Raw genomic sequence first — 14,369 nt, 5'->3', positions numbered from 1 at the left:
CAGGGCTGGAGACAGGGCTTTGGCTGGAGGGCAACCCTGTGCCACAGATGTAAGACCAGATCCCACAGACACAGAACCCTGCTAGCGGGACCACACAGACCCAGCGTGGTCTGTGGGCAGAGACCACCGGGGCCTCAAAACCATGACTACCAGGCTGCAGCTCGGTTCTCTCAGTCTGGCTCCTATCGCACAGACACTAGGGCGAAAGTGCACTAACCTCCGTGCAAAACCGCAACGTCCAGCTCTCCATGGACGCCCCAGCCAGAGCGGGCACAGCCTGGAGCCTCTGGCCTCTGTCCGCGGCTCACTCACCTTTCACTCAGCAAGCACTCCTGGGGCCCCCGAGGGCTGTGTGCTGAGCGGCGGACACACACTTCCAAACCTCCAGCTCACGGCAGGGACGTTTCAAGACATTTTTGGAAGAGGCTGAGGTGAACCATGAAGCCACTGGGGGCCCACCTGCTCCTGGGAAGGTCTGAGAAGACAGAGGCAGGTCCAGGCTGCCCGCTTCGTCCAGGGAGCCCCCTGGGGAGACCCGTCTGCAGTGTTCGGCGATCCTGCTTCAAAAAACTGCAAGCCTGAGCAAACATTTCACGGCTTCCAAGATCTGCCCCTAAACGGCTGGTGTGCTGGACGGTGCCTATGCTTCACACACCTTCCCCGGGCCCCCCACTGCCCTGCAGCCCTCATCACTGTGTGCACAGGCCTCAGCCCCCCACACCTGGGCTGGGGCAAAGCCCTGGCTAGACCAGCATGGATGGCCGCTCCCACCGAGCAATCTTGGGCACGGCAGACACTCACGGACACGGACACGGGGCGGCAGACGGCCTGCTGCGCTGGCAGGCGCTGCCTGCAGCTCCACCCCCATGCTCACTCTGCCCAGCCCAAGGCGAGCACCGCCGGGCTGGCGGGACCGTGGCCCAGAGTCCTCCCCAAGGAAGGCCAAGCCGGGGCCCACACAGACCTGACGCATGGCCTTCAGGAACCCCAGGCAGCCGTCAGCAGGCTGCTGTCCATGGTGGTCCCAACCTCTGAACGCCTGAGGCGGCTCAGGCCAGCTCAGCTCACAGCACCTCAACAGCCTATGGCACAGACCCCTCAGACCCAGCGCTGGGCCAGGGCGCCCATGTCCCTCACCGCCCTCAGAAGCCCCCCCTGCGATGGCCACAAGGCATAGTGCGAGCCTGGCCAGGGCAAACGCTCTAAGTGCACACAGGCTGACTGGCCTCCCTGCCCTCGTCAGGCAGGGTGACCAGGACGGCAGCCTCAGAGTGGCGTGGATGCCGGCTGGCGGAGACATGGGTGCAATGGGTCCTCAAGCAGACCCCCACCTGTCAGCCCGTGGCCAGGGAGGGACCCTGTGCCACAACTGCCTGTGGCTCTTCTCAGGGCCTCAGTGCCGAGAAGGGGCTGCCTGAGGACCCCGCATCCCAGTGGAGGCCAAGGATGTGCCCCTCCGGGAGATGCTGTGTTTGTGTACCTGCTGCTGCCAGGTGCCACCCAGCGCAGACGGAAGCTCTAGCCGCAGCCTGTACTTGAGCTGGTGGCAGAGCCCAGGGGTCCTGTCTGGGTCTTACCTTTGGTGTCGTTGACGGGGTCCATGTGCCGGTAGATGTAGCCCTCCAGGTAGGAGTGGAACTTGGGCGTGGGCGGGAAGAAGGCCAGGCAGATGGCCATGAGCTCCCAGCCGCGGGCCAGGCTCTCGAGGCGGAAGTTCTCGGTGGTCTGCCGGCACAGCTGGATGTAGAGTTCGTCCCGCAGGCCCTGCACGCTCCAGCCCTTGGTGGCGATCTCCAGGGCCACGTGCAGCGGGTCGGCCTTGGCGCGCCGGTCGCCCATGTACATCTGGATCAGCTTGAAGACCTCACAGGCCTCCTTCTTCACGTGGCGGTCGCTGGTCACGATCATGGGCTTCTTGATAGACTCGCTGCTCCATGCCAGCATGTTGGCAATGGACACCTTCCGCCGGAAGAGGCCCTGTGTGTGTTTGTTGAAGTGCTTGGAGGCCCAGTTCTCGATGTCGGTCTCCGAGGACGGCTTGCGAAGTGTGAAGGTGGGGAACACGCAGCTGGCGCTGGGCATCACGCTCCGGGTCTGCCGGCTGCTCTCGAACTGGGCGCAGGTGCCGAGGTCCTCAGACTGGGGAGGACAGGGGGGCTGTGAGGGGGTGGGGGCCCCACGTGACCCAGCCAGGTGAGAGATGTGGCCCCCCCTACCCCAAGCGGGACCTGAAGCTGCTGTAGGAAAGAGGCCTGGGCGGGGTGGGGTGGGGTGGGGTGAGGCCGGGCCTGGGCTTCCAGCTCTGCACCTTGTACTGGTCTAACAGGGACCCAGAGAAGCCCTCCCTCTGACTTCTACCCTGCGGGCTTGGCCTCCGGGAGGTGCCTGCCCTGGTCTGGAGACCGAGGTTTGGGGGTGGCCAGCATGGGTCTGGGGGCAGGAGGGAGCCGCGCATGTGTCTCGTCAGCTTCTTGGGCTGCCGTAGCCCCAGGTAGGAGAGGGCCCGGGGACGCTGCATCCCCAGTGCTCACAGGGCTCTCCCCAGGCAGGGAGCTGGACCGTGCGTGGATGCAGGAAGGTGCTGCCTCCTACTGGCCTTGCCGCGGCTGTTTGGCTTCTGCTGGTTCAGATGGAAGGTCAGCCCCACAAAGCAGCAGAAACCCCCAGATGTAACATTTGACAGAGAAACAAATGTCTCTGGGCCACAACGGCTGCACCCTTTTCCCCAACAAAGATCGCGTTTGGAGTCTCGGGCATCGGGAAGAGCGACGCCATGCAGAGGGGCAGAGCCAGGCCTGAGAGGGCCGTGGGCTGCGGCCCTCCGCTCCCATGATGCTGGGAAGGGAGAGCGTTGCCCCAAGCCGCACCCCCACCCCCACCCCCGCCACCAACAGCCTCCACGTACCTGCACTCAGATAACAGCCCCTCACCCAACACTCTTTAGGGGCTCCTGTCCCCTCTGTCTGGGAGGTGGGCTCTCGTCCCCAAACCCGTGCTGGCCTCCCCAACCCTTGGTCTTGAAAGCAGGGAAGGTACCTCCCTGGGCAGCGCCAGGAGTGGACCTCCATCAGGCCCCTGGAGCCCACGCGTCCTGCTGTCCAGGTCACACGCTGGGAGCTGGGTGCCCCAGGACGCAGCTGTTCACACTCCACCTACCACCTGCCCCCCCGCCTCTTCCCATCTGTCCTGATGTCCTCCTGTGTTACAAGCCACAGACAGAAATGCTGCTCTGAGCTCTCCAGTCTGGAGGAACACTAAGTGCCCCGGGGGGATGCTGGCCACCTAAGATGCCGTAGTTCTTGGGCATGTCTTCCCCACCAGGACTGGGGGTGGACATGAGGATCCTGACCCCGGGAGGCCCTGTGGCCACTGCCAGCTCTGAGCAGAGGCCAGGGCAGACCCTCAGCCTTGGCTTCAGGCAGCAGACTGGTGTGAAAGGTCAGGGACCAGGAGGTGAGAACGAGGATACTGGGCCACACCAAGCCCTGGGCACCATGCTCCTTGCACGCAACCGGGACAGCAGGTGCACAAGGATCCCGAGGGCCTGATGGATGCCCACGCCCAGCACTGAGCAGGGAAGACACCGCAGGCTGGGCTTCTGCCTTGGCTCCAGCTGCAGTGTGGGGTTCTGGGAGCCACCTGGGGCTTGCTGAATGTGTCCTGGCCCCAGGCTCTGAGCCACCCAAGGAGCGCCTGGTGCTCTACCTGCACAGCTCCTCACCCGAGAGCCATTCACAGGTGGAAGAACAGAGGCTCAGGGCTCAGTGGGCAGGTGGCGGCCTCTGTGGCCTGGAATCAGGACATGGCCTCTAGCCCCCTGGTGACGTGGCAGCACTGCGGGGCCTGGCCAGCAGCCGAGGTAAGAGACCCCCGTGCTGGCAGAGGCCTGGGGGGCATCTACCGTCTGTCCTCACTCACGCCTGCTGGGAACCGTGAAGCCACACCACCCCTGCCCGGGGACCCGGCCGCGGCCCGGCCCCTACCTGAGAGGGGTGGAGGTAGGGCTCCGGGGAGGCCAGGCTGGTCTGCACAGACACGCTCTTCTCGAGCAGGGCCTGGGGGAAGGCGAGCCGGTCCGAGGCGGCCCTCTGCCAGTGCTTTTTGCTCTCCTGCTGGGCCAGCGCCTCATCCTCGCTGAAGGCGCGCACCACAGGCCCAGGCATGGGCAGCGGCACGGCCCCGTCGCTCTCGTAGCCCGAGCCGTCCTGCTGTGAGTCCCAGCTGCCCCTCTGCTTCATGTGCAAGCGGGCCTGCTGTGCCTCCCAGGCCAGCCGGGCCTGAGCCAGGAAGGGCTCGGCCTCGCCCCGGGTCCCGTCCCCCTCACGCGCCTCGCCCTCTGCACGCCTTGTGGGCGCCAGGCTGGGGCCGCACAGGGGCCGCTCCTCGGTCAGGGGCTGCTGGCCAAGCGGGTCGCGGTCCCCGGGGCCCTCGGTGGACAGGGCGCTGGGGGTGTGGCACGCAGAGGGGTTCCTGCTCTTCCTCTTTCGTGTGCTGGGGGAGCAGCCCGTCGAGGACATGGTGTCCTGCTGGCTGGACCAGGACATGGCATCGTCCTGGGCCTGGGGTAGTGGCATGGGCGGCTGGGCGGACCGCAGCTCGGGCCCCTCCATGCTGCTGTAGTCCCCGGACGTGACCCCCAGGCGCTGGTCGCGCAGCAGGCAAGGGCTGGGCTGCAGGGAGAGGGAGCCGCCGCCTGGGTGGGGCGAGTACTTGTGCCTCGGGCCCGCGCGCAGCTTGGGGCTGGAGCCGGCCTGCTCCACATACACCAGCTGGCGGACATACTCCTTGCCAGCCGGGCTGTACTCCAGGCTCAGGTAGCGCTCGGGGCACTTCTGCCTGGTGAGCACCAGCTGCTGGTAGGGCGACGCCGAGGCCTGCTTGGGCGGCTTGCGGCTGGGAGACCGCCGAGGCGAGCTGGCCTGATAGCCCCCGCCGGCCTCAAACTGCACATCCATGGGGGGCTCGTCATAGATGGGGGCCTGGTACTCCACGGGGGGCTCTTCGTAGAGGGGGGGCTCGTAGGCGTAACGCGGGGAGGACGGCTGAGAGTCGGCGGCGGGCTTGCGGGGCTGGGCCAGCAGTGGGGAGCAGCTCCCCAGCTCAGCCCTCTTCAGGAAGGGTGACGGCCTCCGCTCTGAGAAGAAGACAGGGCCGTCCGCGTCGGAGGTGAAGGTCTGTAGGCTGGGCGAGTGCTGTCCCCCAGAGGGTCTGCGGGAGCGACCCCTGGGCTGGCTGTCCAGGGGGTAGCCGTTGCCCTGGGGGGAAAGGAAGCTGGGCTCCCTGTCGGCAACTTTGATGAGCATGCGCTCCTTGGTGCCCGAGTTCCAGCGGAGCGAGGAGGTCCTGGTGGGGGTGGGGGGGGGCGGTGCAGTACAGGTTACCTGGGGAGGTCCTGGGGGTGGGCAGGTTACCTGGGGAAGTCCTGGGGGGAACAGGTTACCCAGGGAGGTCTTGGGGGGGGCAGGTTACCCAGGGAGGTCCTGGGGGGGGGGCAGGTTACCTGGGGAAGTCCTGGGGGGAACAGGTTACCCAGGGAGGTCTTGGGGGGGTCAGGTTACCTGAGGAGGTCCTGGGGGGAACAGGTTACCGAGGAGAGGAGGAAATCTGACCCCTTTGCCAGCCTGGACCCATTACCCACCTGCTGACCTCATGGGTGTCTGAGGTCAGGGCCCAGAGGCCTGGTCATTTCTCACTGTCCTCTTCAAACCCGCCCCCCGGGGGCTGCAGGCTGTGGGGGCCTGGTGCCTCCTGGGGCTCCCAGCAGCGAGCTCTGCACTCTTCATAGGCCCTGACCTCTGGTCACTGCAGCCTAGAGTAAGCTGCCCTCCTGGCCTGGGAACTCCCCTCACACATTTCCCTGCAGCCTTCCCCTCTGGGGGCTCTCCTGATCCGGGAGCTTCCCCCAGACCCCAGCTGCTGTCCACGGCAACACTCCCTGCCAGGGCCTCTGTGAGTGTCTCTGCTCTGGTCCCACGCTAGAACCAGGCACAGAACTATTTCTGTAAGGAAGAGCCAGGAGGGGGACCTCCCAGGGGCCTCTCTGGCTTTGGAATCTATGAGTACTGGCCTGCAGGCCTCACTCCCGGCCTCGGCACCTGCCTGTGTTCCTACCAGGGGTGGCCAACACATCCCTTGTGCATCAGCATCTCAGGCCTTGGATTTCAACCACAGAGGCTCCTGTGAACTCCAAAAAGGCTAACTGCCCTCCTCTGACTGCCCACACACACAGTCGGTACTCTGCACCTGACAGAGACGATAAAACTGTCCCCCAGTTCCTGAGAAAGCCTGCATCAGGCTAAGGGAGAGCTGGGGAGCTGTGGGGCCCAAATCACGGCCCCGCCACCGAGCGCAGGGGGCCACCCAAGACGCTCAGCCTCTTCTGAGCCTCACTTGCCTGGTGACATGAGTGACACTGCCCCTCGGGATACACGGACTTGACCACACACCATATCCGCCCACTGAAGGTCTGCACCACGTCCCACAGCTGTACCAGCCACGACGGGCCGGACCAAGTCCCAGAGAGATGAGTGGAGCTATCCTCTGCCACCTGCTCCCCCACCCCAAGAAACTCCTGGCTGCTTTAAAGATTTTCCTTTTACTTTATTTATTTATTTATTTATTTATTTATTTATTTATTTATTTATTTGTCGGCCGCATTGGATCTTTGTTGCTGTGTGCGGGCTTTCTCTAGTTGCAGCGAGCCGGGGTACTCTTCGTTGCGGTGCGCGGGCTTCCCGTTGTGGTGGCTTCTCTTGTTGCGGAGCACGGGCTCTAGGCACGCGGGCTCAGTAGTTGTGGCTCGTGGGCTCAGTAGCTGTGGCTCGTGGGCTCTAGAGCAAGGCTCAGTAGTTGTGGAGCACGGGCTCTAGGTGCGTGGGCTCAGTAGTTGTGGCTCGCGGGCTCTAGAACACAGGCTCAGTAGTTGTGGCGCACGGGCTTAGTTGCTCTGTGGCATGTGGGATCTTCCCGGACCAGGGCTTGAACCCGTGTCCCCTGCACTGGTGGGTGGATTCTTAACCACTGTGCCACGAGGGGAGTCCCTTTGGCCCATTTTAAAATCAGGTTGTTTTCTTACTGCTGGGGTTTAAGAGTTCTTTGTATATTTCAGATAACAGTCCTTTATCATTTGTGTCTTTTGCAAACATTTTCTCCCAGTCTATGGCTTGTCTGCTCATTCGCTTGACACTGTCTTTCGCAGAGCAGAAATTTTTAATTTTAATGAAGTCCGGCTTATCAATTGTTTCTTTCATGAATCATGCCTTGGACGTTGTACCTAAAAAGTCACTGCCAAACCCAAGGTCATCTGGGTTTTCTCCTCCATTACCTTCTAGGAGTTAGTTTTGTGTTTTACATTTAGGTCTGTGATCCATTTTGAGTTAATTTCCATGAAGGGTGTAAGGAATGTGTCCAGATTCATTTTCTTGCCTGTGAACGTTCAGTTGTTCCAGCACCATCTGTTGAAGAGACCATCTTTGCTCCGTTGCATTGCCTTTGCCCCTTTGTCAAAGATTACTTGACTATATTTATGGGGGTCTATTGGTTGTTTCTCCAGTCTATTCTATTTATCTATCTATTCTTTTACCAATACCACACTGTCGTGATGATGGTAGCTTTATAGTAAGTCTTGAACTCGGGTAGTATTATTCCTCCAACTTTGTTCTCCTTGAATATTGTGTTGGCTGTTCTGTATCTTTTGCCTCTCCATAGAAATTTTTTTTAACATCTTTATTGGAGTATAATTGCTTTACAATGGTGTGTTTTCCATAGAAATTTTATTATCGCTTTGTCAACATCCACAGAACAACCTGCTGGGATGCTGACTGAGACTGCACTGAACATATAGATCAAGTTGGGAAGAGGTGACATCTTACTCCATTTATTTAGTTCTCCCTTGATATCTCTCATCAGAATTTTACAGTTTTTCTCACAGAGATTTTTCACATATTTTGTTAGATTTATACCTGTTTCATTTGGGGGGGATATTAATGTCAATGCTATTGATTTTAACTTCAAATTCCACTTGTTCATTGCTAGTATATAGGAAAGCAATTGACTTCTGTATGTTTAGCTTATATCCTACAACCTTGCTATAATCACTTAGTTCTAGGAGTTTGTCAATTCTTTAGGATTTTCTACATAGATGATCATGTCATCTGTAGACAGGGACAGTTTTATTTTTTCCTTCCCAATCCCTATACCTTTTATTTCTTTTTCTTGTGTTACTGCATTAGCAAGGACTTCCAATACGATGCTGAAAAGCAGAGGTCAGAAGGGAAACCCTCGTCTTGCTCCTGGTCTTAGTGGGAAAGCTTTGACCTTCTCACTCCTAAGTGTGATGTTGGCTGTAAATTTTTTATAGAAATTCTTCATCAGGTTAAGGAAGTTCCTCTCTAGTTCCTAGTTTACTGAGGGTTTTTTTTTTTTAAATCATGAATGGGTGTTGGATTTTTGCCAAATGCTTTTTCTGCATCGGCTGATACGATCATGGATTTTTCTTCTTTGGCCTATTGATGTAATGGAGTATTACTGATTCTCAAATGTTGAACCAACCTTGCATAACTAGGATAAATCCCACTTGGTCATGGTGTGTAATTCTTTCTATACAGTGGTGGATTTGATTTGCTAATATTTTGTTGAGGATTTTTATATCCATGTTCATGAGAGACTGGTCTGTAATTTTCTTGTAATGTGTTTTTCTAATTTTGATATTAGCGTAATGCTGACCTCATAGAATGAGTTAGGAAGTATTCCCTTTGCTTCTATCCTTTGAAAGAGACTGTAGAGAACTGCTATAATTTCTTCCATAAATGTTTGGTAGAACTCACCAGTGAACCCATCTGGGCCTGGTCCTTTCTGTTTTGGAAGATTATTAATTATTGATTCAACTTCTTTAACACATGTAGACCTATTCAGATTGTCTATTTCTTGTTATATGAGTTTTGGCAGACTGTGTCTTTTAAAGAATTGGTTTATTTCACCCAGGCTATCAAGTCTGTGTGCACAGGGCTGTTCATAGCATCCCTGTATTTTCTTTATTTTTATTTCTGTTTTTTTGGCCATGCAGCTTGCGGGATCCTAGTTCCCTGACCAAGGATCGAACCTGGGGCCCTCAGCAGTGAAGGCGCAGAGTCCCAACCACTGGACCACCAGGGAATGCCCTGTATTTTCTTTCTAATGTCCAAGGAATCTTTAGTGATATCGCTTCTTTCATTCCTGATATTAATAATTTGTGTCCTTTCTCTCTTTTTCTTAGACTGGCTACTTACTGCTTATTGGTTTTATTCATCATTTCAAAGAACCAGGTTTTCATTTCATTGATTTTTTTCCATTAATCTCCTATTTCAATTTCATTGATTTCTGCTCTAATTTTTAATATCTATCTTTTCTTCTGCTTACTTTGTACTTAATTTGCTCATCTTCTCCTAGTTTCCGAGAATGAAAACTTGGATGATTGATTTTAGATCTTTCTTCTTTTCTAATATATGCACTTTTCTAATATATGCACTGATATAAATTTTCCTCTAAGTACTGCCTTTATCACACCCCACAAATTTTAAGTTGTGTTTTCATTTTTATTCAGTTCAAAATAGTTTAAAATTTCTCTTGAGATTTCTTCTTTGACCCATGTGATATTCAGAAGTGTGTTGTTTAACCTGCAAGTATCTGGGGGTTTTCCAGCTATCTTTCTGTTACTGATTTCTAGTTTAATTCCATTGTGGTCTGAGAGCAGATACTGTATTATTTCTTTTCTTTTAATTTGTTAAGCTGTGTTTTATGGCCTAGAATGTGATCTATCTTTTCTTTTTTTTTTTTTTGCGGTACGTGGGCCTCTCACTGTTGTGGCCTCTCCCGTTGCGGAGCACAGGCTCCGGACGCGCAGGCTCAGCGGCCACGGCTCACGGGCCCAGCCGCTCCGCGGCATGTGGGATCCTCCCAGACCGGGGCACGAACCCGCGTCCCCTTCATCGGCAGGCGGACTCGCAACCACTGTGCCACCAGGGGAGCCCATGTGATCTATGTTGATGAAATTATTTGATTTGGAAAAACTGTCATTTAGTATCTTGTACAAATGAATCATATTAAAGTGAGTGTCTGATGACTCCAAAATATAGACCTCTGGTGGGTCTGTTTCTACTATCTGCTTTTGTTCCTAATCAGTTCCGGCAATTTTAGACTGAAATTCTGGTGACTGTGTATGGAAAACTGTTGAGATAATTTGAGGCTCTGGTTTACTTTTGTTTCTTAGCAGGCAGCTGGGATAAGGGCAGATCGATCACCTGAATCCCATCTGGGACTGAGCTGACTGGAATTCGGGCGTCTATTCGAAGACTGGTCTACTTATGGCTCACCCTATGCCTTCGTGTAGCCTTTCAGGAGTCCCAGTAGAAACATGGAATGCTGCCAAGGTCCCCTCTGTGGCTCCTGAGGCGGTGACACGTGTGCTGGGCTGCAATGACTGCCAGACCTTGGCCACACGTCCTGGCTCCTCGGATGCCTGCAGGAATATTTGGTCTGTTGTGTTCTTGTTGTACAGGCTGGTCTCAGTTAAGTGAATCCACCATCACAGAGAGGAGAAACCCCAAGCGTCTTAAGAAACCAGCTGGGTAGTCTGGTCCTCCACCTTTATCCTCTGACTGAGGCTGGGGCTCTCTGGATAAGGCCACGAGTCCTAATTACTGGGCGTGGGTGAGGCAGGACTTAGAGAACCAGAGTCAGCATGTGCGGTCAGGGTGAGAGTGAGAGGCCTCGGGCCGGGCAGCCTGCTCCAGCATGACCAGGACCAAACCCTGCAGCCTGACCTCATTACCCAGGGGAGAAGTCAGACTGCAGCAGGGCTCCACTCCCGGTTGCCGGAGGCTGCTCCCGGCCTGCCCCCCAGGCCAAGCAGGCAGAGCGGAGGGCGGAGGGCAGCAGACCCAGAGAGCCAGCTCTGGAGTCGGAGAGATCTGTGGCTGCACTCCAGGCCATTGTCCCCTGGCTGCAGGCTGTGGGAAATCACCTCCCGGCTCTGTCCCCGTGTCCTCATCAGTTCCTACGAGGATCAAACACGATGTGCAGATGCGCATACGATAAAGTCCTTAGCTCAGCACTGGCACACAGGAAACACTCAGCAACTGGGAAGCGTTATTTTGCACATCTTTTCGCCCCTCGGCAGGAGGGACCCCGCCCCTCTGCGGGGCGAGGGTGGCGGGGCTGCGGCTGCGGAATGAGGAGTGTGGGAGAGTCGTCGTGTCGGGCGGAGTCCAGCGCACAGTCTACTCCAGGGCCCAGAGGGCTTCCATCGAGTCAGGGCAGAGGCCGGAACGGGCCAGCAGGAAGGAAGGTGCCCGGCAGACGGCACCCCTGGCTGAGGGCGGGTCACCCGCACAGGAGCCTCTGACTCCATCCCCAAGGCAGGCCCCGGGGTCACGGGCTCCCTGTCTTACCGGGAAACGAGGGCCGCCTGGGTCACAGAGCAGACGCCGGCCTCAACCACCCGCCCCCGCGCGGGCGGCCTCACTTCCTGCCCCACAGGCCGGCCCCTCGCAGCCCCGCAGCCTCGCAGGGTCCCCACCGCGCCCCCTCTAGGCTCCCGCCCCGCCGGCCCCTCCGTCTCCTCACGGCTCCCCAGACCAGGAGTCCCATGCTTCTCTCTCGACCCCTAACCCCCTGTTGGCTCTGCTCGGGCGGAGGCACCCAGGCGAGAGACGCCGCCCACGCCCTTGTTCCGAGAAGGCTTCCGGCCACGAGGGGAGAGGCGGCCTCCCACGCCCGGGGAAGTGCTGGAGCGGGCGGGCGGGGCCTCCGCTCAGCTCAGGGCAGTCGCCTGTTCTCCAAAGAAGGAGACGCCTCCTCAGGGAAGCGCTGCTCCACATGCGGCCCCCAGAACCGGCAAAGGGCAGCAGGGAAGCGGGGCTGGGACGGCTGCCGCGTGGGTCTGGAGGGAAGCCTCTGCCCGAGATGCGGGTGCAGCTCACGCGCAACAAGAAGAGACCACGTCAGAGAACCGGAGCCACGTGGTCCTCCGACCACCCAGCAAACCGCAGGCCCCTGACATGCCCTGCACCGGGCTGCACAGCCGCTGGCACACGGCCCCCCTCCTCAACAGTCCTTCCCGCTCTGTCTGGCTGAGGGAGCTGCTCTCACGCCCGGCCCAGGTGGCACCGGGATGGCAGGGCCAGGGCAGTGCCGGGCCACCACAGAGCAGGTGGCACGTGCGTCCCGCAGGGCCCAGGGCTGTGATGCGCAGCCGGCAAGAGCAGGACTCACTGCCCGGGAAGAAACACGTCCGGGGACCTGCCCTGCCCTGCAGCCGGGGTGAGGCCCTGCCCGTCAGCCACCGCACCCCTTTACCAAGGAGAACATGGGAGGCCACAAAACACACCTGTGGACACCACCACACCACTGGCCCCACGCAGGCCCAGATCCCTTACCACATCAACGAGCCCGGTCACCACTTGCAAGCTCAACCTCTAAACTGAGCAGAGTGCCAGAGGCCCCTCGCACCTGCACATCCCTCCACAATTCACATGAATCCTGCTGGCCTGTGCTGGGGGCACCCGGCCCGGCCCCCCTCGGCTGCAGGGCAGGTGCTCCTCCAGCCTGGACACACGAGCTGACCAAGGGATGGCCCCTGCCCAGACCGACGGCTGCTGCGCCCAGGGTCCTGAGGGTCGTATCCAGAAACCCCAACGCCCTGCAAGGCCAACCCAGGGCCGAGGGAGGCGAGCCTCCTCCCTTCCCTTCGGCTGGCACCAGTCTTCCCCACGTGGCCGGGGAAACACTCCGATGTGTGGCCCGGAGCTCCCAGGGAGACCACATGCTGAAGAGCCCCCGAGGAGTCTGCCAGGGGCCAGGGCCGGTACCACAGACTCAACAGCTCCCCAAACTGCGCAGTGACGGGCAGCTGCCACGCGGGCCTGGGGCCACTCTGCCCCGGCGCTGGTGGCCCTGACGACCTCGCCTCACGTTCCACTGGCTGGGGCTGGGCCCTGCGTGCTGTGCACGTCCTGCTGAGCCAGACTCTCCTCCAGCTCACCGAAGAGCTGCCAGGAAAACCATCCCCGGGTCAGGAGACAGGGCCAGGCCTGAGGCAGGGGCCCTACCTGCAGTGGAGAAGGTGGCCGTCCGCACTGTAGTCCTGGTAAATCTCATAGTCCTTCTCAAGAAGACCTCCTGACGGTGAGGAACTGAAAGACAGCAAAATAAAACGGAGACGTGAACAGAAGTGCAACCATTTAGAAACACGATACATCAAAAATAACACGCCTTTCTTTCACTTTCCAGAATGTGGGTGCTGTCCTTTTAGTTTCTCATCCACAGCTCCTGCCCACAAAGTCGTCCCCTTCATCTGATCTGAGTATTTCTTGGGAACGTGGAACGGATTGAACGGACTGGAGGCCCACCGCCCTCCTACAGGGATAGCCCACTACAGCCCAGGTCCACCTCAGAGCTGGGGCTCCGGCCGATGAGCTGCGGCTGGGCCTGGGCCGGGGCTGCAACCTGAGGCAGGTGAGGCAGACACACTTCTGCTCCCACAGGGCTCACACTCCGGGTGCAGTCCACTGCAGAACGAACCAGAACCTCAGGCCACTGTAGGACCAGACCGGAAACAGCTCCAGGGATGGCTCTCTAGGGGGGTGCATCTGAGCTGTGGACAGGAAAGCGGGCCGGCAAGGGGTCGAGTTGGGCATAGCCCGGGAACAGGAAGAGGCCACTGTGCTGAGACGCAGCAGGTGGTGAGGAGGGGGACACAGAGGGGCTCGGGCCGGGCCACCAGGCCCCGTGGGCTGGCCATGCCAGGAAGCCTGCACGCCCCTTCAGGTCAGGGGGCAGCTACCTACAGCCGGTGGGCCACGTCCAGCCTGCTGCCTGTTTTTGTATAGCAGGTGAGCTAAGAATGGTTTATATATTAAAATTTTTTTGTGTGTGAAATGTGAAAACTACACGAGGTTCAAATTCCAGTGTCCGTCAGGAACACGACATGGGAACACAGTCCCATTCGCTCATCTGCAACAGTGACGTGCGTGGCCACAGCAGAGACCACAGGAGGTGCCTGCATCACTCAGCGTGGCGCAGGCCCGGCGATGCAGCTGCACCTCATTGGCCTGAGTGCCACACGCATGGCCGACCCATGACATTTCACTGACGCTTTTACTACCCTGCCTATCCACAATGCCACACCACGAAGAGAGTGGGCATGTACCGTTATGCCTTTCAGGCGCGGTGGCATGCGGGCTCTTTGCTGCTGGGTCGGTAGGACACACAGCCCTGCTGGAAGCACTGCGATGTCCCAAAGTGCACAACAGTCAGAGTTCGAAACGGAAACCTCATCGCAGCAGAATTACTTCACAAAATGAAAACGAAAAGGACCCTTACACCAAGTAAGC

The 14,369-nt window shown here is 58.1% G+C and overlaps 1 protein-coding gene across 2 annotated transcripts in view; it reads right to left on the bottom strand.

Moving 5' to 3' along the window:
- The window catches only part of ARHGAP39 (Rho GTPase activating protein 39), a gene marked incomplete at both ends in the record, with an annotated part of 37,486 nt that overhangs the window by 9,955 nt on the left and 13,162 nt on the right, over window positions 1-14,369 (bottom strand). For both annotated transcript variants that reach the window (XM_082674537.1, XM_082674538.1), the window contains 3 exons: window positions 1,578-2,139; window positions 3,984-5,343; window positions 13,086-13,169. In XM_082674537.1, the coding sequence (XP_082530663.1) occupies window positions 1,578-2,139; window positions 3,984-5,343; window positions 13,086-13,169 (2,006 nt within the window). The remainder of the gene's footprint in view (window positions 1-1,577; window positions 2,140-3,983; window positions 5,344-13,085; window positions 13,170-14,369) is intronic.

The sequence above is a fragment of the Grampus griseus genome, assembly GCF_964374135.1.
Source record: "Grampus griseus genome assembly, chromosome: 17".
NCBI lineage: Eukaryota > Metazoa > Chordata > Mammalia > Artiodactyla > Delphinidae > Grampus > Grampus griseus.
This window is presented reverse-complemented; position numbering and strand designations above follow the sequence as displayed.